We start from the raw sequence: 26,583 nt of genomic DNA on the forward strand, positions 1-26,583 counted from the left end.
AAGTACGGAGCCCCTGAAGGGACATGATTCATTTTTTATTTATGCTCACGAGAAACCTTCTGCTCTGCACGCAAAAGTATCTCATGCTCACAAGAAATACATCTAAGGCTAGCCAAATGATGCTAATGAATTGCTGCTAATGTTATGTGGCTAAAGTTAATATTTCACTTTGACAGCATGGAATCAGTTAACAGTAACCTTATCATCTTTAAGTTTGTTGATGACACTATCAGGTACATTAGGTTGTGTTTTCAGGAAGATGAATACCTCCTCCTCGGCAGATATTCTGACTGCTACTCAGATTGGTTTCTCCTGAGCACGAAAAAAGTATTTTGATCGCACCAGAGAAACAAACAAAAAAAACAAGTCCTGCTAGGGGTCAGAAATGTTGGTAAGGTCATGAAAAGTGACCTAAATTCAAACAGCCACATCAGCAGGGTTACTGCCACTTTAAAATATAGTGAGAGTTAAAGTATTTCTGTCAGAGCAATCAAATAAAATGTGTCCATATCTTTATGTTTAGGGAGGAGTACTGTAAAAGAGACAGATGCTTATCATCAGAGGGTAAAACCTGCAGAGCTCTGCTGCTGGTATTACCTCACCAAACACTTCTCCTTCAGTTCTCAGAAAACAACACTAAGCTGCATGAGGAACCAACAAACCACTAACATTTCATAATTTTCCTGTGTATGGACTGATTGCAACAGGGGTACATTTCTAGTGTACGAGCAGATTGACTAATTTTAGCATTTTAATTGACTCTATAAAGATTCCTTCTGTGTGAGAAGTTTACATTTTGACCTGAAGCTTCTCTTGTTGAACTTTGAATGAAATGGGGGTTTGGTCAAAAGACAACAGATTCTCTCCACATCATCTGTGGGGCTGAGAACTCGTCTGAAAACTCATCAGTGGCTCAAGTACTTTATCTCCACACTGAACCACATCTGGCTTTTTGGCTGTTTAGATGTCGTCAAGAAATTAAAAAGATGAAAAGTTGATCTGTGAATTCAGCAGCTGAAAGGAAGATAAAAAGAAGATTCAGTCACTATAAGGAAGTCACACTTTACTCAGAACAGGAAGTGAACGCTGTATCTCTCCTAAAGAAGTCAGAAACGTTGACAGTCGAGGGCGAGAGAACAAGAGAGAGAGACGGAGAGGCACGATGGCTGAATTCAGACGGATTCAAATAACTTTATTTGTGATTCTGCTGCTCCAGTTTACAGGTAAGGACCCAAAACACATACATAATTAAAAGAAATGTTAATGATAGTATTTGAAAAACTTACATTGATTTAAGTGAGACGGCCAAGTTTTCTGTTCGTTTTGAACATTGTGTGTCGAGTGGATTACTGTGCTGATCTTTGTTGTTTTTTGTAATAATCATCCTCAAACATAACCTAACTATAAACATAAAGGCCAAATTCTTATCTCAGTTATTTTTCTTCTAATCTTCAACAGCAGTAGCTGGACAAAACCTCCTATCCTTCACTGTCAGAGCTGGAGATGAAGTCACTCTGCCTTGTGAAAATGTGATACTTCCGGACTGTAGTAGCACTACTTGGCTTTCTAGTCGTAAAGGGGAAGCAGCAGTAGAGCTGGTTAATCTTGGACAGATTCAAGATGGGATTCCCAAAGTTAAATCAGACAGACTGAGTGTTACAGAGAAATGTTCTCTGGTTATAAAGAAGGTCACAGAGGAGGATGTTGGTCGTTACACCTGCAGACAGTTCAACAAATCAGGACAACAACAAGGTCCAGATGCTGTGGTTCATCTGTCTGTTGTCAACAGTGAGTATTTACATCATAATGTTTACTAACTGTCTTGTTAGAACAATATACTGAAACATGACAATAATTATGATTACAGTGATGAAGTTAATTTAACTCTTGGTGTCTTTCTCTCACAATATCTCCATCTTCACCAGTGGAAGAACAGAAGAAAACTGATACGGTCACTTTGAACTGCTCTGTGTTGACATATTCTGGGTGTGACCACTCAGTGAAGTGGCTGTATGAGGGTAATGAGACTGACGTGGAGATAACACTGCATACCTGTTCAGCCAGTGTGTCATTTCCTCCTCATCTTAATCAGAAGTTACTGAAGTGTAACGTGACAGATGATAAGAATGGAAACACGCTGCAGTTTGATGTAAGCCTCCGGTCCTCACATGAGGAAACAGGTACAGTTGGTTTTATTTGATGGATTGTAATGTTCCTCTCCTGGAACCATCACCTTATCGTGGTGGAGAGGTTTGTGTGTCCCTATGAACCTGAGGGCTGTGTTGTCTGGAGCTTTGTGCTCCTGGTAGGGTCTCCCAAGGCAAAGTGGTCTCAGGTGAGGGGCCAGACAAAGAATGGTTCAAAAACCCTGTGAGTGACCGAGGAAGAGATGGAGTGACCCTGCCCGGAGGAAGCCCGGGGCCCCCATCTGGAGCCAGGCCCAGATGGAGGGCTCGTCAGCGAGCGTCTGGTGGCCGGGTTTGCCACGGAGCCCGGCCGGGCACAGCCCGAAAAAGCTACGTGGCATCCATCTCTCCATCCCATGGGCCCACCACCTGTGGGAGGAACCGCTGGGGTCGGGTGCGCTGCCACATGGGTGGCAGTGAAGGTCAGGGGCCTCGACGGACCAGACCCGGGCAGCAGACGCTGGCTCTGGGGACGTGGAATGTCACCTCTCTGTGGGGGAAGGAGCCGGAACTGGTGCGGGAGGTGGAGCGCTACCGGTTAGATCTGGTGGGGCTTACCTCTACGCACAGTCTCGGTTCTGGAACCATACTCCTGGATAGGGGTTGGACTCTTTTCTTCTCCGGAGTTGCCCAGGGTGTGAGGCACCGGGCGGGTGTGGGGATACTCACAAGCCCCCGGCTGAGCGCCGCTACGTTGGAGTTTACCCCGGTGGACGAGAGGGTCGCCTCCCTACGCCTGCGGGTTGTGGGGGGGAAAACTCTGACTGTTGTTTGTGCATATGCACCAAACAAGAGTTCGGAGTATTCAGCCTTCTTGGAGACCTTGAGTGGAGTCCTATATGGGGCTCCAGTGGGGGACTCCATAGTTCTGCTGGGGGACTTCAACGCGCACGTGGGCAATGATGGAGACACATGGAGAGGCGTGATTGGGAGGAACGGCCTCCCTGATCTAAACCAGAGTGGTTGTTTGTTGTTGGACTTCTGTGCTAGTCATGGATTGTCTATAACGAACACCATGTTCGAACATAGGGATGCTCATAAGTGTACTTGGTACCAGAGCACCCTAGGCCAAAGGTCAATGATCGATTTTATAATCGTTTCATCTGATCTGAGGCTGTATGTTTTGGACACTCGGGTGAAGAGACGGGCAGAGCTGTCAACCGATCACCATCTGGTGGTGAGTTGGGTCAGAGGGTGGGGGAAGACTCTGGACAGACCTGGTAAGCCCAAACGGGTAGTGCGGGTAAATTGGGAACGTCCGACAGACTTTCAACTCACACCTCCGGTGGAGCTTTTCGTGCATCCTTGTGGAGGCTGGGGGCATTGAACCCGAGTGGACAATGTTCAAAGTTTCCATTGCTGAAGCTGCGGCGAGGAGCTGTGGTCTTAGGGTCTTAGGTGCCTCAAGGGGCGGTAACCCACGAACACCGTGGTGGACACCGGTGGTCAGGGAAGCCGTCCGACTGAAGAAGGAGTCTTTCCGGGATATGTTATCCCAGAGGACTCCGGAGGCAGTGGCAAGGTACCGAAGGGCCCGAAGGGCTGCAGCCTCTGCCGTGAAAGAGGCAAAGCAGCGGGTGTGGGAGAAGTTCGGAGAAGACATGGAGAAGGACTTTCGGTCGGCACCAAGGTGCTTCTGGAAAACCGTTCGCCACCTCAGGAGGGGGAAGCGGGGAACCATCCAAGCTGTGTACAGTAAGGATGGGACGCTGTTGACCTCAACTGAGGAGGTAATAGGGCGGTGGAAGGAGCACTTTGAGGAACTCCTAAATCCGACTAATACGCCCTCTATGGTAGAGGCAGAGCTGGAGGATGATGGGGGATTGTCGTCAATTTCCCTGGTGGAAGTTGCTGAGGTCGTTAAACAACTCCACAGTGGCAAAGCCCCAGGGATTGATGAGATCCGTCCAGAAATGCTTAAAGCTCTGGGTGTGGAGGGGTTGTCTTGGTTGACACGCCTCTTCAACATTGCGTGGAAGTCTGGGACGGTGCCTAAGGAGTGGCAGACCGGGGTGGTGGTTCCCCTTTTCAAAAAGGGTGTGTGCCAATTATAGGGGTATCACACTTCTCAGCCTCCCTGGTAAAGTCTTCTCCAAGGTGCTGGAAAGGAGGGTTCGGTCGATAGTCGAACCTCAGGTTGAAGAGGAACAATGCGGATTCCGTCCTGGTCGTGGAACAACGGACCAGATCTTTACTCTCGCAAGGATCCTGGAGGGAGCCTGGGAGTATGCCCAACCGGTCTACATGTGCTTTGTGGATCTGGAGAAGGCCTATGACCGGGTCCCCCGGGAGATACTGTGGGAGGTGCTGCGGGAGTATGGGGTGAGGGGGTCCCTTCTCAGGGCCATCCAATCTCTGTACAACCAAAGCGAGAGCTGTGTCCGGGTTCTCGGCAGTAAGTCGGACTCGTTTCAGGTGAGAGTTGGCCTCCGCCAGGGCTGCGCTTTCTCACCAATCCTGTTTGTAGTATTTATGGACAGGATATCGAGGCGTAGTCGGGGTGGAGAGGGGTTGCAGTTCGGTGGGCTGGGGATCTCATCGCTGCTTTTTGCAGATGATGTGGTCCTGATGGCATCATCGGCCTGTGACCTTCAGCACTCACTGGATCGGTTCGCAGCCGAGTGTGAAGCGGCTGGGATGAGGATCAGCACCTCTAAATCGGAGGCCATGGTTCTCAGCAGGAAACCGATGGAGTGCCTTCTCCAGGTAGGGAATGTGTCCTTACCCCAAGTGAAGGAGTTCAAGTACCTTGGAGTCTTGTTCGCGAGTGAGGGAACAATGGAGCGGGAGATTGGTCGGAGAATCGGCGCAGCGGGTGCGGTATTACATTCAATTTATCGCACCGTTGTGACGAAAAGAGAGCTGAGCCAGAAGGCAAAGCTCTCGATCTACCGGTCAGTTTTCGTTCCTACCCTCACCTATGGTCATGAAGGTTGGGTCATGACCGAAAGAACGAGATCCAGGGTACAAGCGGCCGAAATGGGTTTCCTCAGGAGGGTGGCTGGTGTCTCCCTTAGAGATAGGGTGAGAAGCTCAGTCATCCGTGAGGAGCTCGGAGTAGAGCCGCTGCTCCTTCGCGTCGAAAGGAGCCAGTTGAGGTGGTTCGGGCATCTGGTAAGGATGCCCCCTGGGCGCCTCCCTAGGGAGGTGTTCCAGGCACGTCCAGCTGGGAGGAGGCCTCGGGGAAGACCCAGGACTAGGTGGAGGGATTATATCTCTAACCTGGCCTGGGAACGCCTTGGGATCCCCCAGTCGGAGCTGGTTAATGTGGCTCGGGAAAGGGAAGTTTGGGGTCCCCTGCTGGAGCTGCTACCCCCGCGACCCGAGACCAGATAAGCGGACGAAGATGGATGGATGGATGGATTGTAATGTTTAAGATAACATTATTCTTTCACATTTAGTCTCTTTAGAGGGTAAATTTGAGGTACTTCATCAACATGTGTTGTGTTTTGTGTTATTACATATCATATTCAACTAAATTTATAAGGAAACACAAGAGCAGGGAAAGACAATACATCGTCTGCAAAGGAGGAGACTCCAACAAAACTAGATAGTGACTTAACATCATTCTATCTCTCTCTCTCTCTCTCTCTCTCTCTCTCTCTCTCTCTCTCTCTCTCTCTCTCTCTCCTTATGAAGCCTAAAGTATGGCTGCAAATGGAGATATTCACGTTGATATCCACATTTGTTCTCTTTGAGCTACAGGACTTTGAATAGAACAGAAAGCTGCAGCCCAAATATATTCTATTATATTCTTCAGACTGGTGGAGGGTCATCATGGTGTCTGTGGGTTTAGCAGCACTCGTAATAACTGTTGTGGTGGTCAACATATGGATCAGAACTAAAGGTGAGAACATTCACAGATGTCATCTTTAGAAGAAGTAATGAATGTCTAATGAACAAGAACTATTGATGAATGTAGATTTACAGCGTGGAAACTAAAGTCTGCTCTTTTTTTGTCTTTTCAGGAAACAGAACCCAGATGGATGGCAATGCTGTGAGTTTTAAAACTGAATAATCAAACACTTGTGTTTATGCTATATTTCACTATTTACAATAAGAATAAACAGTGCTGACTGGATTGTTTAGAGTCTAAGTGGCTGCAGCAACAAAGGAGATGTATTTGTTCCATTTGATCTCAGAATCTCCAGTGTGTTGTGTTGTTTTTCACAGGAGCATCATGATGAAGATGAAGGTACAGTGACCTATGAAAACGTTGGAGAACCTTCTGTTTCTATCAGACTCCACTGATCAACAACTTCAACATCAACTCACCAGAAAAAGATGAAAACTGTAACATCATTTTGAGTCATATCTAAAAACCGAAGTGTAACTTGTATTTCAGTTGAATAATTATGTCTTGATGTTAGGATTTGACCCATTGCTTTTAAAGGTAAAGCTTTGCTCAATTTTTTAAATCTCTGTGTATATATGTATTAGAAATTAAAGGGGAACTGTACAGCTTCAGAGTCATAGGAATGGTTATATGACTTTTGTAGTTTACAGGTCATTTTCTTCACTATTATTTCTTTAATTCTGTCTAAGTGAATTATTCAGGATACAGAATATAACTCTGTCCTTACTGTTACTGTCCAGCAAAGATAGAACCTGTCATTGTTTATTTCTGGGGTCCTGCTGCACTCCAGATAGTTTCTGGTTGACATTTCCAGAACATTCCCAATTTGGTTCAAATCAAAAAAAATTTCAATATAGAGTATACTTTGTGTTGGTTTAACATAAAAAGATGAACAAATGATATGGACATCTTCAAGGGACAGTTATTGGGCGTTTTCTTTTCAAACTCTACATGCTCACACCTGCTCAATTTGGCAAAACAGTTCAATCTCTCACTATAATTATACAGAGGCCCCAAATTCCATTCAGTTAAACACAAGTAAAAGCAGCCAGTGCTTGCGTTAAAACCCTTTCTGTCAACCCTGTGAAAACCAAGCCATTTCTGAGCAGTTTTTGCTCCTGTCACATTATGACTCACTGTGGGCTCATTTTTCATCTGAGATTAACAAGCACGACCATGGCCAGAAGCAGTAAGAGCTCCTAAATGTCTTTAGAGCATCTAGACTATATGTTGATCTATCAATGCCGTTGTCCATGGTTCTGAAGTAGCAGATGGATTTCTCGGTTTTTGTTTTTAACATTATTTGCCTTTTAAAGTGGCTACAATCAATATCCCTACGGTAACAATATATGACAATGACAATGTGGCGATGAAAAGGGGTTGCTCATTGTGATGAACCTACAAAGAATTATCAGCTGAATCTGCTGCTCCCTTCAGCTTTACAGAGCTTCATAGTGAGTTTCAGCTCATTGTTTTGCTGTCCGGCCAAAACCTTTACTGTTCTGTTTCTCACTCAGCTCTCAGAGCCTCATTTTCTAACACAAAAGGCTTTAAAAAGCCATCGTACACTCCCTGCTCAGCAGCAAACAGCAGACAGACACAGTTAGAGACTAGCTGGTGAACAAAGTGGAGCATTGAGCAGCCAAAGAAACACCACTATAATACAGTTAATGACATCAAACATAAAAAAAGGAAAAACCTAAGTTACATTTGTTTGATAATTTATTTATTTTTAAAAATAGACAAACAGTTGAATCAGATAATTCAATATTTCCCTGAGGGAACACACACACACACACACATATATATATATATATGAAAAAAAGAATGTTGGCTGTACATCATTAACACAAATAATTATTTATATTTTTACAAACTTAACACCAGTGGTGGAATGCAACTAAGTACATTTACTCAAGTACTGTACTCAAGTCCAAATGTTGAGGTACTTGTACTTTTCATACCACTTTCTACTTTTCTTCTACATTTTCTTTCTTTCTACATTTCAGAGAGAAATGTTGTACTTTTTACTCCACTACGTTCATCTGACAGCTTTAGTTACTAGTTTTGCATCGAGTACTTTTATTTTTAATACTTTAAGTACATTTCCCTGATGATACTTAAATACTTTTACTTCAGCAACATTTTCAATGCCAGACTTCTACTTGTAACAGAGTATTTTTACAGTGTGGTATTAGTACCTGTACTTAAGTAAAGAATGTGAATACTTCTTCCACCACTGTTTACCTCTATAAAGACCACTTTACTATGACAACAAAGATGTCTGCTGTCTTGAAGCTCATAAACCATAGAATTTCAGGCATTTTATAGCTTCTTGATCATGCAAATGGTTGATTTTTTTACAAATTAATTATATTAATTATGAAGATGGACATGTTCTATGCAAGTTTTTTTACCCACTTTGTCATTTTTTGGCTTAACTTTGGAGTAGGGCTGTCAATCGATTAAAAAATTAATCTAATTAATTACAGACTCTGTGATTAATTAATCGAAATTAATCGCATACATAATTAACGGTGCCTGAACCGATACTTTTTAAGAAAGTAAAAAAAGAAAAGAAAACAAAGGGTACTAAACAACAGTTGGTGACATTAAAGAACGGCTTGTTTATTGTTAAGGCCATATGGTCAAAATTAAATGATTTAATAATAATGTATAACAATAACAATAACTTATTTCACTAGTAAATTGCTGTTGAATGACAAAAACAAACACCAAGGACATTTACAATAACTTCAAATGCACCACGAAGCTGTAGTTTACCAGTTTCATTGAACGCACCGTCTGTATTGTTTTTCCTACGGCAGCTCGGCAGCTGCAGATTGTTACATCCCGCTGTTGATTCACAGTCCTCTACATTAAAACACAGTCACACTTTACACCGTTTAGCGTTAGCTGTCAGCATTGTAACCGTGTTTAATCCAGCTACTAGCTAGCGGTAGGCTAACGTTAGCTGCTGTCGAGTATAGTGTTAACTAGCTAGCGGTAGGCTAACGTTAGCTGCTGTCGAGTATAGTGTTAACTAGCTAGCGGTAGGCTAACGTTAGCTGCTGTCGAGTATAGTGTTAACTAGCTAGCGGTAGGCTAACGCTAGCTGCTGTCGAGTATAGTGTTAACTAGCGTCACATGCAGCGGTGTTTGTGTTTCCTGTATCGTCTTCAGAGCATCAGAGAGAAGAGCAGACATATCAGTGGCACCAGATTTCGGTAGCCAGGGTTGGCAGGAAGAAGATTTTTACAAGTAAATGTTCCAGTTAATGATCCAGGCAGCACATTCTCGCGTCCCTCCTTCATTTTACAGTCCAATGGTGGCTAGAACGGCTCCGGGTCAAACGTCAATATGGAATGGATTAATCTGCGTTAATTTTTTTTAACGCGTTATTTTTTCACAGATTAATTAATCGAAATTAACGCGTTATTTTGACAGCCCTACTTTGGAGCTTTTTACATTATGTAGCCCTTGTTACACGACCAATTAATATTTCCATGATGGCTATCCAAAATTGCGATACCATGGAACCAGCACTGATTTAAAGTGGCAGACTGAGCCTTTAGTAAATGTGTATTGTATTTGGATATACAATTTGTTTAAAGTGCTCATATTATGCTCATTTTCAGGTTCATAATTGTATTTAGAGGTTATATCAGAATAGGTTTACATGGTTTAATTTTCTAAAAACACCATATTGTTGTTGTACTGCACATTGCTGCAGCTCCTCTTTTCACCCTGTGTGTTGAGCTCTCTGTTTTAGCTACAGAGTGAGACATCTCACTTCTGTTCCATCTTTGTTGGGAGTCACACATGCTCAGTAGCTAGGTAAAGACTACTAGCCAGTCAGAAGCGCAGTATGAGGGCGTGCACTGACAGTAGCTAGGTAAGGACAAAGCCCGTCTACGGAAAGCCGTTCCACTCCCTATTTAGCCCCATTGTACCTACTTTGGTTGCAGTTCCACCAGAGTTCCACTGGGGGTGATCACGGTCCAGTGCAAAATGAATGGGACCCTATGGAGCTAGACGGCTAAATTTGTCTCTTTCGCCTGATTGTCGTTGAGAAATCTCAGATTTGATTGTAGTTTTTGCAAGTTCAACATGGATTATAGGTCAAAAGTTGAATGAACGAGTACTTATGCCCTTTCGATTTTTTCTAACCACATCTGGCTTTTTGGCTGTTTAGATATCTACATGAAATTCAAGAAGAGGAAAAGTTGATCTCTCTACGTGAATTCAACAACTGACAGAATGAGACAAAAAAAGATTCAGTCACAATAAGGAAGTGGCACTTATGCAAAATGGGAAGTAAAGGCTGTATCTCTCCTAAAGAAGTCAGAAACGTTGACAGTCGAGGGCGAGAGAACAAGAGAGAGAGACGGAGAGGAACGATGGCTGAATTCAGACGGATTCAAATAACTTTATTTGTGATTCTGATGCTCCAGTTTACAGGTAAGGACCCAAAACACATACATGACTAAAAGAAATGTTAATGATAGTATTTGAATAACTTGCATTGATTTAAGTGAGATGGACAAGTTTGCTGTTTGTTTTGAAAATGGTGTATCGAGTGGATTACTGTGCTGATCTTTGTTGTTTTTTGTAATAATCATCCTGTCACATAACCTAACTATAAACATAAATACCAAATTCTTATCTTAGTTATTTTTCTCCTAATCTTCAACAGCAGTAGCTGGACTAAACCCCCTCTCCTTCACTGTCAGAGCTGGAGATGAAGTCACTCTGCCTTGTGAAAATGTGATAATTCAGGACAACTGTGACCAAACTACTTGGCTTTCTAGTCGTAATGGGGAAGCAGCAGTAGATCTGGTTAATCTTGGACAGATTAAAGATGTGATTCCCAAAGCTAAATCAGACAGACTGAGTCTTAGAGAGAAATGTTCTCTGGTTATAAAGAATGTCACAGAGGAGGATGTTGGTCGTTACACCTGCAGACAGTTCAACAAATCAGGACAACAACAAGGTCCAGATGCTGGGGTTCATCTGTCTGTTGTCAACAGTGAGTTTTTACATCATGTTTTCAAACTGTTTTGTTAAAACAATATACTGAAACATTATAATAATTATGATTACAGTGATGAAGTTAATTTAATTCTTGGTGTCTTTCTCTCACAATATCTCCATCTTCACCAGTGACTGAACTGAAGAACACTGATGATACAGTCACCTTGTTCTGCTCTGTGTTGACATATTCTGGGTGTGACCACTCAGTGAAGTGGCTGTATGAGGGTGATGAGAATGACGTGAAGATAACACCTCATACCTGTTCAGCCAGTGTGTCATTTCCTCCTCATCTTCATCAGAAGTTACTGAAGTGTAACGTGACAGATAAGAAGAATGGAAACACTCTGCTGTGTAATGTCGGCCCCCAGTCCTCTCATAAGAAAACAGGTACAGTTGGTTTTATTTGATGTATTTTAACTTTTAAGATGATTATTCTTTCTTGTTTAATCTCTTCAGATAGTAAATATGAAGTATTTTAACACCATTTGTTGTGTTTTGTTGTTTAATAACAAAATCAAAAGGAAACACAACAGTGGGAACAGATAACACACCAACAAAAGGTAGTTACTTAACATCATTCTCTCTCTCTCTCTCTCTCTCTCTCTCTCTCTCTCTCTCTCTCTCTCTCTCTCTCTCTCTCTCTCTCTCTCTCTCTCTCTCTCTCTGTCTCTCTCTCTCTCTCTTTCTCACTCTCTCTCTCTCAATTCACTTCAATTCAAGTCAAATTGCTTTACTGGCATGAATGTCAGAAATAACAATATTGTCAAAGCATCAAGGATAATAATGTGAGAAGAAATACATACATACAATTCATTGAGTAAACTAAAATATATAAATTTAAAAAATAAAAATAAAAACAGGAAAGCAACAACAGTATATCAATATACAGTAACATCACTAGTATCACACTATTTTCTCCAAGTAGATGTTGCATTTTTGTCTGGTCAGAGAGTGTATCAAAATTTGGGAGTTTACATTTAATTTTGGTAAGGAACTGATTTCTGATGTCAGTATATGTGCTACATCGAAGGAGGAAGTGTTGCTCTGTCTCCACCTCTCTCTGTGGACAGAGCTGACACAGCCTGTCTTCTGGAGGCAGCCAGGTCTGTCTGTGGCGGCCGGTTTCCACAGCCAGACTGTGTCCACTCAGCCTGTACCTGCTCAGAGTCTTTCTGAGTCTGTGGTCACGTATGGTGCTCAAGTATTCAGCTACTATGTACTCTCGGTTTAGGGCTGGGTAACAATCCATTTTGCTTTGACGTTTAGTAGTGTCTTTTCAATAGGTCATGTATTTCTGTTTTTGTCTGCAGATGATTTGGTTGGGCCGGATGGTTTGGGGGGTGTCCTGAGGCTCTGGGGGTTGTGAGGTGAGAGAACTGAGGGGGGTGTCCTGAGGTTCTGGGGGCTGTGAGGTGAGGGAGCTGAGGGACAGGGCTAGTTGACTGAGGGGACTTTTCTCTCTGTTTCTCTCTTGGTATTGTAGTGCTTTGTAGTGGAAACTATGGGGGTGCTTGTTTTCAGGTGGTTGTAGAATTTGATGGATCTTTTTTCAATTGTAATTTGGAGGGGATATTGGCCTAGTTCTGCTCGGCAGGCGTGATTTGGGATGTGGCTTGGTAGGTGTAGAAGGTTTCTACAAAATTCTACATGGAATTTTGCACTTGTCGCTCTCTCTCTCTCTCTCTCTCTCTCTCTCTCTCTCTCTCTCTCTCTCTCTCTCTCTCGATCCTTATGAAGCCTGAAGTATGAATTATCTACACAAGTCTCAAACCTTGCCTTTCTGTTGGTATTTTTTAATCCCTCGTAATGTGGTTTAGAAAAAATGACAGATGAAAGCAAACATTTATTTTGAAGGGTTTCATTAGAGGTTGGTGAATTTTCCCAAACCACAATCAAGACAATGTAGCAACGGGTTCATTAGATGGTTAAATTGTTTAAAGATACAATCATGAACAACATTCAAAGTAAGATCCAGTTGATGTAGACATGATGTGAGGTGTGTTAACTAAGAGATGCAGGTTTGTACCAACAGAGACAGATTTACTTACAAAGTTTGTTTCAAAACGTTTACAAAAAGCACATGTAGTAATATTGTAGTTGTTATTTTTAACCCAACATAAAGCTGTAACCAAAATGTTTTTATTCTCCTTCCAGGTTGGTGGGTGAACATCATTGTGGCTGTGGGAGTAACAGCACTCTTAGCAGCAATCATCATCGTGGTAGTCATCAGACGGAAGAAAACTAAAAGTGAGAACAATCACAGATTCAACTTTTTTAACAAAAGGGTTTTAATAAACCTGGAATTTGACCGTGGAAGCTAAAGTCGACTCTCTTTTGTGTTTTCAGGGAACAACACGCAGACGAATGAAAACATTGTGAGTTTTAAACCTTAATAATCATATTTTTATATAGTTATGACTTTTACTGTGGTAGATCTTCAGTTTGCTGTGTTGTATTGACATAAACCAGTTGCAGCAGCAAAGGTCTCCAAAATGACCTTGCAATCCAATATCAAATTTAGAATTTAGCTTGAGAGGGACATTTGGGGAAAAATCAGAAGAAGTAGATGTTCATTTACAGCATAGCACACAGTATATACTATAATAAGTATAATAGATGTGTATGGAAAACCTTAACTAGTCTGTGTTTGTCCAGGGACTGAGTTTGAACCCTGCAGAGACTCAGTCTGCTCCAGAAACCAGTCAGGACATGGTGAGATCACACACACACACACACACACACACACACACACACACACACACACACACACACACACACAGTACAGAGTTATACCCACTGTTACATGCCTATAATTGTTCCCCAATACAGTTAAAAAGCTCTAAATGTCCAACTTCCTTCTACCACAGAGAAAAAGAGAAGTCAAATTCTGCAGCTAAACTACAACACCCAACATGTTACTGAGCAGCCATTATGTTTTCTTCTCTGTGCAGGCTGATCCTGAAGGTGGTGTTTTCTACGCCTCCGTCAGCCACACCAAGAAGACCAGCAGTAAAGCTCAGGTCAGCTGTCTGATTGGTTATAGTGATGATGTTACTGAATGAAGAGTCTACAGCCATGTGAGCGGCTCTGTGAAGCTGCACAGTGCAGTTTGGAGCTGATTGCATCATGCAGCATGCTAACCACATCCATGTTGCTAACATGCTGATGCTAAGCAACTGTAATCTTTGACATGGCCACTATCTTAGATCAGAATCTTAGCATGCTAACATTTGGTAATAGGCATTAATCACAAAGTACAGCTGAGGCTGATGTTAAAAAGTTTTACAAGTATTGAAATTAACACTTTTACCAGAATGTTGCTAAAGGAACAATGTTACCAATCATCCTGAGGGGGACCTAAGTTGAAAGGCAACACATCCAGTAATTATTGCGACATTTCACTTAAAACCAAAAATGTCAACCTCTTGGTTGCGCTAAAGGAAAAGTCAGGGGATTGCTAGTCTATATCCACGACGTTCCACTTCCTGAATTGCTGGACATTCCGCCAGTGTCCCTCTCTTTCGGCCAGACGTCAGTTACCTTCAGCTTTCTTTGTGTTGTAATTCTAACCTCCGGTGGATTTCTGAGGACTATGGTTAACTGCTCCTCAGATCTCTGCAGGGTAAATCCAGACAGCTAGCTAGACTATCTGTCCAATCTGAGTTTTCTGTTGCACGACTAAAACAACCTTTAAACGTACACATGTTCCAACAAAACATGTGTAAAGCTCTGTCCGGTGCTTAGCACCGCCTAAGACGATTGTGATTGGTTTAAAGAAATGCCAATAAACCAGAGCATGTTTTACGTTTATCGGTGTTTTAAGCCCCCAACCTCTCTAGGATTAGGCAATGGTTAGGGTTAGGTTAGGGTTAAGGTTAGGGTTAGGTGCCTTGAAGCCAACGGTCACAGTGCTGCCTTGAAGTCGATTAGGTTATGTTTATGGTTATGGTTATGGTTATGGTTATGGTTATGGTAAGGGTTAGGGTTAGGGTTAGGTGCCTCGAAGTCAACGGTAGCAGCACTGCCTGGAAGGAGACGTTGGGGGCTTAAAACACCATCAAGCACGTTTTACTCCCATCCTGGAATGCTGTGTGGACTAGCCAGACCCTCCTCTACAGCGCTGTGGAGGAAGGTCTGGCAATGCAAGGTTAGGGGATTACCAAAGTCTTTAAGATTATTTTTTTCATTCAGTGTGTTGTGTTTGTTGTAATTCGTTGCATATTTCATATTGTTGTGTATATATGGGAATACATACTAATAATCAACATTTCTGTAAATGTGACAGTGTTAGCCAGCTGGCTAGTTTTCAACTGGTCCTTAGGCTAGAAGTTTTGAGACTAGAGCAGCAGGAAACAGCAAGACATATTAGTATGGGTTAACATTTACAGACAACAAGACAACAAGACACCATAAAGACAACAACAGCAACAACATAAGTATTCTTAAGAAGGCATGCAGAGGAACAGGAAGCAGCAAGACATCAGCAGTTTCCACATTCAGTACAAGTAGCCACGCAACAAGCAAGCAACAAAACACAGCCGCGTCATGTCCTGCTGTGTCATTCATGTGTTGTGCTGTTTCCCTCTCTTTTCCCAGGCTCGGGGTAAAGATGCTGATGCTGATGATGAGGCAGTGACCTACAGCACCGTGAAAGCTCCTCCTTCTGCTGCTGCTGCAGCCTCTGCTGATGTCAGCAACCTCTACGCCACCATCAACAAACCACACCAATAAGACAGCACGGTGTAGTTACAGCTCATAGCATTACAGGTATTTACATTGATAGTTAATAAAAAGACCAAGTCTGTTTTTATTCCGTTGGTGCCTTTTACTAGAATTCACTCATACTGTGTTACTGTATGAAGCCATTCAGCAACATTGTTTCTGCAGTAGAAATCCTTGTGATCATTTAATATTTATTCATATTTTTGTACATAACCCTTTTACCAGATTAATAGCAGTGTTATTGATGCATGAAGGAAAAGACAAAACCTTGTAGCTAAACTTCATCTGGTTGTTGACAAGATGAACATGATTCTATATGATGAAGGACTGGGTTAGGTTGTTTTACATGATGTTTGAAAATGTATTGGTATCAATATAAAAACCAACCCACTGGAATAATACAGTGGTAGTTTTGCATTTCAGGTCTTACATGAGCATATGATCACGTTTTCTTTTTGTTTTATGATCATTTCAATGTTTATTGCTGTAAAATGCCTTTTAGGGGGTATAGTAGATTAACTAGTAGCACAATGTGAAACGTAGATGTAAGAACCTGACATTCACATGACTGTTTTTTTAAATGAATGAGAACATTAAAATATAATATATAATATATTTTTCTTTGTAAACTTGCTGTCAGCCACTTTATTAAAGGAACACGCCGACTTATTGGGACTTTAGCTTATTCACCGTATCCCCCAGAGTTAGATAAGTCCATACATACCCTTCTCATCTCCGTGCGTGTCGTAACTCTGTCTAGCGCAACACCTGAAAAGCCCCGTTGTTACTCTCTGCTCCTCACCACGGGGCTTCTCAGGTGCTGCGAGCAAATCACTCCGCCCAAGTAGCAGAAGTAGCAGTGCTTCGCCTTCTGAGAATATAGTTCCCACTTTGTATACGGTTAGAAGATGGCTGTGTCTCATGTGACCTTGTTATTTGTACACGCTGTGACTATACAAATCACAACATGTAAATAGGAACATGTTGGCGTTATTTTGTCACTTATTGGGAGCAGTAGGCTAGATGGAGCCGGTTACCTCCAGGATCTGTGCTAAGCTAGGCTAGCGGTGGGTGCGCCAGACAGAGTTACGACACACACGGAGATGAGAAGGGTATGTATGGACTTATCTAACTCTGGGGGATACAGTGAATAAGACAAAGTCCCAATATGTGGGTGTGTTCCTTTTAACTTTATTGATTGATGTATGTTTGCTTTTGTAACCAGGAAGCTCTCAGGGTTTCTGGCTCAGTAGTCAAAATCCTCGACGTCCCTATTGTGGCATATTATTGAGCTTTTATTGTATCATTGTTTATTATTGTTTTGTGCTGCTGTATGAATTTGCTTGTCAGGTTTTTAGAGAGATTACATAAATAAATAAAAAAATGTCAGTGTTTTGAGTTTTTACTGAGTTGTAAATTCATGATTAATCTGTTTTAGTCTCTTATTACCAATCCCCCTCTACTGTTTCTTCACCGTGATAACTTTCTCCTACAAGAACAAACACATCACAGACAACGTCTCCAAAATGATTGGCCTCCCCACCCCTAACCTCTCAGACCTCAACAGAAAAGCCATCACACGCAGATCTCACATCATAGCACATAACCCCAGACCCAAACCCTCTCCAACCATTCTTCACTGCTTCCATCCAGCCATAGAGACCGGCCCCTGGCCTGGAAACAGGCACGCTATGTTAGGAGTTTGTTCCTTCTGCCATAGTGGCACTCACAAAAATACATGGATAACTGGTATGTGTGTAGGAGCTGTGTGTACAGGTATGTGTAGATGCATCTGATGTATTTCATGAAGTCATGTTGTGGTTTACAATGTGTTTACCGGTATGTATCTCCGATTTATCTCCGACAAATTTCTTTGGTAAAGGACAATAAATTATCTATCCATCTATCTATCTATCTATCTATCTATCTATCTATCTATCTATCTATCTGTCTATCCATCTATCTTTTTACCTATCTAACTACCTAACTACCTACCTGCCTGTCTGCCTGCCCGTCCGTCCGTCTGTCCGTCCGTCTGTCTGTCTGTCTGTCTGTCTGTCTGTCTGTCTTAGCATGTACAATGTTTTTCATATGCAATCATTTTGACATGTATGTCTTTGTTCAGATGTCATGTTGTCATGTTGTCCTGTTGCCCTAGCAGCTCACCCTGGGGGAGTGGGCGCCCCTCAGTCCTTACCTCAGTATCCCGGGTTCATGTCCGACCCGCAGGCCTTTTCTGCGTTTCGTGCCCCCCCTCTCTCTCACCCCTTTCCTATCTTCAGCTATCCTATCAATTACAGTAAAAGCCCAAAACATCATCTTAACAATGTGAAATCCCTCATTTGGACTAAATAAATGATGTAATTTCTCAAAAATGATTTCATCTCTAATGACTGTTGAAGTCGTATTAAACACCTGAATGAATGAGAAGTGTCTAAACCAAATGTCATTTGCAGTTTCCAACATTCCAACTACACCGGGCCACAAATGTGTCCCAGCTCGTGTCAGTGTGTTGACAGGTTGACAGGAGGAAAGTCAAAGCTGATTTACCCAAAAGAAGAAGTGATATACATGACTCACAGGAAGTAGCTCTATAAATGCTGTATTGCATTCTGTTAAGAAGCACCAGCACAGAGACAGAAGTGTGAAAAGGACAGAACAGAAGAGAGAGAAACACAATGGTTGAATTCAGATGGATTAAAATGTTTCTAAATCTGATACTGGTGCTTCAGTGTACAGGTAAGAATACATAAATACTAACAATTTGCAAACTTTATTAACATAAATAATACTAGTATTTGATGGTTCATGCTGTTTGTTCATGGGGGAGTTCAGTCGTCTCATGAAAACCAAGTAGAAGGGGCATTTGCAGACTCATGCTGTGTCACACTAACTATAATCACATCAGACTTGTTCCTATTTTAGTTTATTTGGTTGATGCTCATCTCTCATTTCGTTTACAGCGGTAACTGAACAACTTTCCCTCTCCTTCACTGTAAGAGTTGGACACTTTGCCTTGTGAAAATGGGATAAATGATCACCGTAAATGTCACAGTATATATATATATATATATATTGTCAATATATTGTCCTGGTTGAAAACATCCCAGTCTGTGGCCAGGAAGCAGCCACTTAATTCCTCTTAAACTTAGACAAACTTAGACTACAACAGACGCCTGTTCTCTCATGCCCAAGTCACCAGCAGTGGTTTGTTGATTTTACTCTCATTTCTTTTACAGCGGTAACTGAACAACTTCCCCTCTCCTTCACTGTCAGAGCTGGAGATGAAGTCACTTTACCTTGTGAAAATGTGAGAAATGATCAGCGTAAATGTCACAGTATTAGCTGGAGCTTCAATCGTTTACCTGGGAGAGCAGCAGCAGATGTGGTTAAACAAGGGCAGATTGTTAAAAACTCCAAAGCTGAATCAGACAGACTGACTGTTGCAGAGAACTGTTCTCTGGTTATAAAGAATGTCACAGAGGAGGATGTTGGTCGTTACCACTGCATACAGCCTAACAGATCTGACACTGTTGATCTGTCTGTTGTTACCAGTGAGTATTTACATCATAATGTTTTCAAACTGTTTTGTTAGAACAATATTCTGAAACATTATAATAATTATGATTACAGTGATGAAGTTAATTTGACTCTTGTTGACTTTCTCTCTCAATATCTCCATCTTCACCAGTGACTGAACAGAAGAACAATAAGAACGTGATGTTAAACTGCTCTGTGTCATCGACATATGGAGGGTGTGGACACACTGTGAAGTGGCTGTTTCAGGGTAGAGATGTGGGTGAAGATAACAAAGACTTGAAGACATCACAGTTTAACTGCTGGACCAGTGTGACCTTCATGACTTCTCATTATATTTACACGTCAGAGGATTATTATAAGATATTTAAGTGCAACGTGACAGATGGTCACACTAGAAAAGTGATCACTTTCAGCCTTCAGTCTCCAGGTGAGAAAACAGGTGAGATGAGCTGTTTAAAATCACTTCAAACTGACGTGGAAATTACAAACTGCATTTGTTAATTTTATGTTTTTTTTATTCTAAAGTAGGGGTGAACAAAACAGCACCTAGAAGCAACAATTCCACCACAAAGCCACTAGGTATATTTCTTATATCACTCAACCATCTTCTTGTATGTCTGTTGTTTGATTGAGAGAAAGCGTATGCAATTCTCTTTTGGCTACAGGATGTTGAACAGAAGAACAATCTTTTCATTGTATTTCTAGATTGGTGGTGGTTGTACATCATTGTGCCTGTGGGTTTAGCAGCACTCTTTATAACTGTCGTGGCACTCATCCAAAGGCGGAGAAATAAAGGTGGGAACATTCACAGAAGAAACTTTTATCAACTAAATGTTTTGATGAACATGGATTTTTATTATTGTGAAAGCTAAACTACCCTCTCTATTTGTCTTTTCAGGGAACAAATCACACGAGGAAGAAAACGTGGTGAGTTTTAAAACTGTATAATGAAACGTTTCTGACTTTACGGAGCAAACCAGTGTTTGTGGTAGTTGCTTTTCAGAACTATAACTGTGATTCTACAGCTGAGAGAGAATAAGATAAGAACAAACAGTACTGATTATATTGTCTTGAAACAAAGTGGTGGCTGCAGCAAAGATCAGATAATTCATTGTGAGGGAAACCAAGATAGAACATAAACGCTCAATGGAGTTTTAAGCCCCCACCGTCGACTTCAAGGCAGCACTGCGACCGTCGACTTCAAGGAAGCCACCTAAACCTAACCTTACCCTAACCTTAACCGTAACCCTTGCCTAACCCTAGTGCCTTCCATGCAGCGCTGCCTGGAAGAGGACGTTGGGGGCTTAAAACACCAAACATAAACACAAATAAATGTGAATGATGAAATATAATGCAGTCCAATATAGGGCTGGGTACTGAATTTAATACTTTTTAGGCACTGACCCAATTGCCTCCTAAGTATCAAGTATCGAAAAATGCCTCGTCATTAAATACCTAGTCTATATCAACGACATTTCATTTCCAGGATTGTTCAGGTGCCGCCAGAAATTCCGCACAATGTCCCTCATTCGGCCCGTCACCTTCCGTTTTTTTTGTGTTGGAATTCTAAACTCAGGTGGATTTCTGAGGACTATGGTTAACTGCTCCTCAGATCTCTGCAGGGTAAATCCAGACAGCTAGCTAGACTATCTGTCCAATCAGAGTTCAAACAACCTTTGAACGTACACGTTCCCCCAAAACCAAGTTCCTTCCCGAGCCTATTTTGTAGAGGCACCGCTGCTCTGTCCAGCGCTAAGTGCCACCAAGACGATTGTGATTGGTTTAAAGAAATGCCAATAAACCAGAGCACATTTTTCTGCCATCCCAGAATGCTATGTGGACTAGCCAGACCCTCCTCCTCAGCGCTGTGGAGGAAGGTCTGGCAATGCAAGACTATTAAAAACCCAATTTTAATCCCTAAGGAGCTAATCTCATCAGCATCTGTAAGCCATGAAGCATGCTTCTACCAACATCTAATCATGCTGGTGATCGGCTGTCTTACGTTACACGTCATAGAGACACGCAGGAAAAACATTACATTATGCACAGAGACGGGGCTCACATAGTAGTAAAAGATTTGTGCCGTAACGTGTAATATTGTAATTTCTTTTTGTTAAAATGGATATAATAAAATTGGTATTGAAAAAAGTATTGTTCAGGAACCGGTATCGAAGTCGCGGTATCGGTATGGGTATTGGTATACGATACCCAGCCCTAGTTCAATTCAACAACACTTCCGAGGATGAATTCTAATAGGGCAACACCTGCAACTACCCCAGGCCTTCAGAATTCTCAGTGCCCCTGGATTAGGACCCAACAAAGAATAATAATACCAACTGAAATAAAAAACAAAATTCAGATGCTAAATGACACACAGCAAACCTGCAGCCATGTTGCATTAATACCAGTTGGTTTTGGGGGCTTAAAGGTGCACTATGAGTTCCTGCGTGGTCACTTCTGTTGACGTTCAAAGTAAATTCCAAACAAAACAGAGCAAGCTCGGCCCTCCCCCCATGTTTCCGTAACTGTCATGACTAACTGACTAACTGTCACTAAGAGAGAAGACACACCAGCCCGATAATCGGCCGTCGGACCGTCTGGCGAGGTCAGTGACTCGAGTCTGTTCGGTGTGTCCCGTGCCGTCGGCCGTCCGAGGAGCCGTCGGCCTTCATTTGGGCCGACCCGACATGTTCAGTCGGGAGACAGGGCAGTCGGGACTCACCCGGAAATGGGGAGCGGATGAGCCTCTCAAAATCTGACGAAAATCTTTTAAACTGACCTTTGTCAATCTGAAATGAAGACAGATTCAGCAACTGCACGGCCTATTTCTCTCTTAAAATGTTTTCAGAAACACGTTTCGGTGAACTATTTTAGTCCAATATGAGATCGTATTCTGAACAAGCCGCCATGACAGTCTGGCTGTGAATTTCCGGAAAAAAAAGAACCACGTGACGCGTTCGTCCAATCAGCTGCCGGTTTTCATTTTCTGGGAAATAATCAGACGGTTAATGGAAACAATACAGAGCAGCGCCGCCTGCTGGTATGGAGACGTATTACGTTTCGCACACGCGCAGAGCATACGCTCAAGTCAGCGTCGCCTCAGTGTGTTCTGAGGCATTTTTTGGACCTCGGGGACCAGACTGATCAGTCCGACTTGCTTTTCTGCCGACGGTCGGCCCGTCTGATTGGTGTGTCAGGGCCCTCACCCCCACCCCTCCCCCAACCATCTTGTCGGTGATTGGCTGGAGTGGTTTGTTGTATATTGGTGCCTATCCTGTCCCTCTAGTGTTTGTTTGACGTTTACGACCCCTGTGTTGTCTCCCGAGACTGGGCTTTTCACAGTGTGTTCAGGGGGCAGGCAGCTAGCGGATCAAGGAGAGATGCCTACGATTTGAGACAAAAATGAAATCACGCTGAAACCATGCAGGAACTCATAGTGCACCTTTAACTCAAAATAATTAACTGTGAGGAGCCCAAGCCTCATTTTTGTCCCAGATTTCCTTAATCTTACATAAACAACAGCCTAAAAAAATAACAATAGAGTTCAATGACAGTATTAATAAAAACAGAACATTTTAAGCCTCATAGAGGCAGTACTTGTGACTGGGTGTTGCATTGAACTGTATCCATGGAGCTGAAGTTGTAAAGCAGTTTTGGCTTCATCACATCACATATAGCACCTGGATTAAAAGAACCCTACACAGATGTATTTCATTGCAACACTGTTGTATTTATTGTGCCCTGGTGATATCTGCATTAACTTGTAAGATGCTTTGAAAAAAAAAAGAAGGATGTAACTAGACTGTGTTTGTCCAGGGACTGAGCCTAAACCCTCCAGCGACTCCGTCTGCTCCAGAAACCAGTCAGGACACGGTGAGCTCACACACTACACCCCCAGTACAAAGGTACACCCACTGGTGTTTGTATGTGGCCTTTAAAATATGACTGTAAGAGAAACACACTGTTGAGCCTAATTTCCTTCTTAAGAAAAGGGAAGGATGTTAATGCAACTCCACTGCAGCAGAACTGAAAGAAAAACAGTTTAACAGAAAGTTGTGTGTCGTATTTGAATGTGAAGTAAATGGAAGGCCCTCTGAGAATTTTATACTTGCGTCATTTCATAACTCTTGAAGACATCCTGAAAGAGACACAACATAACCTTCCAGGCAAAGGAATGAAAAGATAAAGCCTAGATGGGAATAGAATAGAAAATAATTAAACAGAGGAAGTTGATAGGATTCATGCATTCTGGTTGAAAGTTAGCTGACTGGCTAACACTGGCACATTTACAGAAATGTTGATTAATGTGCATTGTCCTAATAAATAAACTTGAATCTGTCTGACAGTGCGTCAACATTAATCCGCGTTACTGAGCAGCCATTATGTTGTCTCCTCTGTGCAGGCTGATCCTGAAGGTGGTGTTTCCTACGCCTCCATCAGCTTCACCAAGAAGACCAACAGCAGAGCCCAGGTCTGCTGTCTGTTGCTGTCATACTTAAACTCGATGGCTACTTTATTTCTTTCATTCTTTCTTTCTTTCTTTGTTGGTTATATATTCTAGTCTGTTGACTATGTGTTGAGGACGTCAGAGACGTGGTGATGTAATGTAATGGATGCTGATGTTGTTGACGATGGTTGTTGTTGATTATATTGTGTTAACTTTGTAACGCCGCCTTCATATTGGCATAGTAGATACGGCTGTGAAACGACCGGAAGTCATTCATTTCCTATGGAGATTCGCAGAACGCATGCGAATGGGTTCAAACCGATGCGAACGAGTGCGATGCGAAAAAAATCGTGTCCGTTGGTCATCCGGATGAGTTAAAAAAGTTGAACTTGTACGACAGGCAATGGACGGTTCCTATCCAACAATCCAAGCGGAAGTTAGCGTTGCTATGGTACTGATAAACAAATATGAAATCTTAACTTTTAATAAAATAAATAATGATTTCATAACGATATGTTGTCATGTAATCGATTCATTTAGAGAAAAGTTCTTCCGTGCAGAAACAATGCATAGGACACCTGCTATGGCTAAGTTGGTTAGCAACAGACACCAAACTATTGACATTATACTGCATTTAACCGACCTGACATATTAACATCCTGGACAACTTTTCTCCATGCAGCAGCCTTTCTGTTTATATCTCTATAGCCCTCAGATGAGAGGTCATAGAGAATTGGACATTTGGACATTGACAGAATGAGTCGTTCTAGTCTCTCCGCCATTTTTTTTCTACTCGCTTCCGACGTTTTAAACAGTGTAGTACGACGTCCACTGGGTGCATATTACACATTATTAAAATTGCATATTACGGAGCTGATCTCGAGTGCCAGTGTGCAGGCGGCGTAAGGCTGATATGCACTTTTCCTAACCTGTGTCGGCTACTTTGACGCTGCTACCCATGCACCTTGCTCAGTACTTGTATTTATTTGCTCTCATACTGTAACGGTTGTGTTCCAGTTTTTACTGTTGTTCAGGCTTACTCTATTCCCCCCCACCCCACCCCACCTGTGACTGTGTGTAAATCTCGTATGTATTTATGTGTCTTTCATGTGTTTATACCTGCTGCACACCCAATCGCCCTTCGGGACACAAATCAAGTTGAAGTTGAGTAGTGAAAATAGAAAAAATGTTTTAATGTATGAAAATAATCTCTATTTTGCCCTTAACCCTCCTGTTGTCCTCGGGTTAAATTTGACCCGTTTTCAAACTTTCTACATCAGAAATTTGGGTTTCTTTCAACCAAATTGCCCCAAAATAACATGGATGGTTCCATACAACGTTATTTGCAGGTAAAATGAATGATTACTTTCATGGAATTTGGGGCGTTTTATTCAATTTTATAGCATTGGAGAAAAAATTGAAATGGTTTAAAAACAGTACCCTGACTAAACTTTGACATATACCAGTGATTATCCACTCGACATCCTCTGATCTGAACTATTTGTCAAAATTATTCATAATTTCAGTTTTTTTTAAACTCAAAATGTATTTTATTGACCATGAATTTCAAAAATAAGTGTAAAACTAGTGGTAATAAGTTGGTGTTAGTGATGTATACTGTATACTGGTGATATTGGGAAAAAAAACGTGGAAATAAAAGCGTCACAAACGTGGAAAAAAGCAACAAAAATGTCAACTTTGACAAGTAAAGACAACACAAGGGTTAAATTCCATATGTTTGCTGTGTTGCATTGGATGTTGCTTTGCAGTGTGTTGTGTTCATGCTGTGTTGCACTGACTTGCCGTGCATAGCACGTGGTTATTTTTTGTTCGATTGTTTAATGGATTTCATTATTAAGCATTGTGTTGTGTCTTTCATCATGTTGCTTCGCTGTGGTGAACTATGCCTTGTCATGTCCTGGTTTGTAATTTTTGTGTTGTTATTTGTCTGTTTTGTGTCCTATAGGTTCGGGGCGGTGATGATGCAGTGACCTACAGCACTGTGAAAGCGCCCTCCTCTTCTGCTGGATCCTCGGCTAATCCCAGCGACCTCTACGCCACCGTCAACACACCAAACAATAGCACAGTATAGTTACATTTAAGATGATTACATTCATTTTACCTGGATTGTTCATTAGTTAAAGCATTCACTCATTTCACTTTGCTCTATTGCACTGTATGAATTCTTGTTGGGAAAATGATCCGCAATCCAAATCTTGGAGAGTATTTTAAGCCTCATGCTATATAACTCAATAATTTATTGTACTTTTTTTTTTTTTTATACAGGTGCACAACTGCATTTTAACATAAGTGTCTTTAACATAAGTTACTTTTCCTTTCTGTATTGCTGTAAAAAGCATTTTATCCAGAAGGCCATAAGGGGGCGCTGTACGTTAAGTTACTTCCACAATGTTTTAGTCCAATATTCATATGGCTGATTGCTATACAAAAATTAGACATTTTGCTCAATAAACTTGCTTTCAGGCACATTATTGTGCTGTAATGTATATACAGTTGGGTTGTAGTTCAAGGATTAATAGTTATTTTCATTTATTTGTAAGTTTTTTTAAGCATGTTTAACCTGTAGTTGCATATGCAATATAATGAACATCATTTCAGCCTGTAATATCAAGTAGTCATCATTATTTACAACCACATTTGGAGCTTTTATGAAAACTGATATTTTGTCTGTATTTTGTGAGATGTGTGGATAGACGTTTAGTCTAAGAATAAATCAGTTGTATTCTACTCTATTCGATATTTTTTTGGGGGGAACTAACCTTGTCAAGCAGCACCTG

At 41.8% G+C, this 26,583-nt stretch overlaps 2 protein-coding genes across 14 annotated transcripts; both read left to right on the plus strand.

The window, feature by feature from the left end:
- Positions 1 to 855: 855 nt before the first annotated feature.
- LOC116056173 lies at positions 856 to 21,182 on the plus strand. 5 transcript variants are annotated; one of them, XM_031308322.2, is made up of 9 exons: positions 856 to 1,223; positions 1,459 to 1,788; positions 1,926 to 2,180; positions 13,231 to 13,323; positions 13,423 to 13,451; positions 13,732 to 13,788; positions 14,028 to 14,096; positions 15,673 to 15,843; positions 21,167 to 21,182. In XM_031308322.2, exons 1-8 carry the CDS (start codon positions 1,163 to 1,165, stop codon positions 15,805 to 15,807), a joined length of 1,029 nt encoding a protein of 342 aa, XP_031164182.2. In that variant the 5' UTR covers positions 856 to 1,162; the 3' UTR covers positions 15,808 to 15,843; positions 21,167 to 21,182. The 5 variants fall into 5 exon arrangements, with proteins under 5 accessions (XP_031164182.2, XP_031164181.2, XP_031164183.2 ...); XM_031308321.2 differs by lacking the exon at positions 21,167 to 21,182 and having other exon boundaries at positions 15,673 to 16,411; XM_031308323.2 differs by lacking the exon at positions 21,167 to 21,182 and having other exon boundaries at positions 1,462 to 1,788; positions 15,673 to 16,411.
- On the plus strand, positions 18,131 to 26,478 carry LOC116056177. 9 transcript variants are annotated; one of them, XM_031308334.2, is made up of 9 exons: positions 18,131 to 18,537; positions 19,038 to 19,352; positions 19,490 to 19,777; positions 19,864 to 19,917; positions 20,044 to 20,133; positions 20,237 to 20,265; positions 23,155 to 23,211; positions 23,741 to 23,809; positions 25,752 to 26,478. In XM_031308334.2, exons 1-9 carry the CDS (start codon positions 18,477 to 18,479, stop codon positions 25,875 to 25,877), a joined length of 1,089 nt encoding a protein of 362 aa, XP_031164194.2. In that variant the 5' UTR covers positions 18,131 to 18,476; the 3' UTR covers positions 25,878 to 26,478. The 9 variants fall into 9 exon arrangements, with proteins under 9 accessions (XP_031164194.2, XP_031164192.2, XP_031164196.2 ...); XM_031308332.2 differs by having other exon boundaries at positions 19,864 to 19,916; positions 20,040 to 20,133; XM_031308336.2 differs by having other exon boundaries at positions 19,867 to 19,917.
- The last annotated feature ends 105 nt before the right edge of the window (positions 26,479 to 26,583 follow it).

Source organism: Sander lucioperca, chromosome 19 (assembly GCF_008315115.2).
Source record: "Sander lucioperca isolate FBNREF2018 chromosome 19, SLUC_FBN_1.2, whole genome shotgun sequence".
NCBI classification, from domain to species: domain Eukaryota; kingdom Metazoa; phylum Chordata; class Actinopteri; order Perciformes; family Percidae; genus Sander; species Sander lucioperca.

Bases quoted from the DNA above. Each gene is read 5' to 3' on its own strand.
- LOC116056177 (XM_031308332.2), top strand. From the start codon at position 18,477: ATGGTTGAATTCAGATGGATTAAAATGTTTCTAAATCTGATACTGGTG. The intron at 19,353-19,489 runs GTGAGTATTTAC...CATCTTCACCAG, and splicing joins TGATCTGTCTGTTGTTACCA to TGACTGAACAGAAGAACAAT. The intron at 20,266-23,154 runs GTGAGTTTTAAA...GTGTTTGTCCAG, and splicing joins CACACGAGGAAGAAAACGTG to GGACTGAGCCTAAACCCTCC.
- LOC116056173 (XM_031308322.2), top strand. From the start codon at position 1,163: ATGGCTGAATTCAGACGGATTCAAATAACTTTATTTGTGATTCTGCTG. The intron at 13,324-13,422 runs GTGAGAACAATC...TTGTGTTTTCAG, and splicing joins CAGACGGAAGAAAACTAAAA to GGAACAACACGCAGACGAAT. The intron at 13,789-14,027 runs GTGAGATCACAC...TTCTCTGTGCAG, and splicing joins CAGAAACCAGTCAGGACATG to GCTGATCCTGAAGGTGGTGT.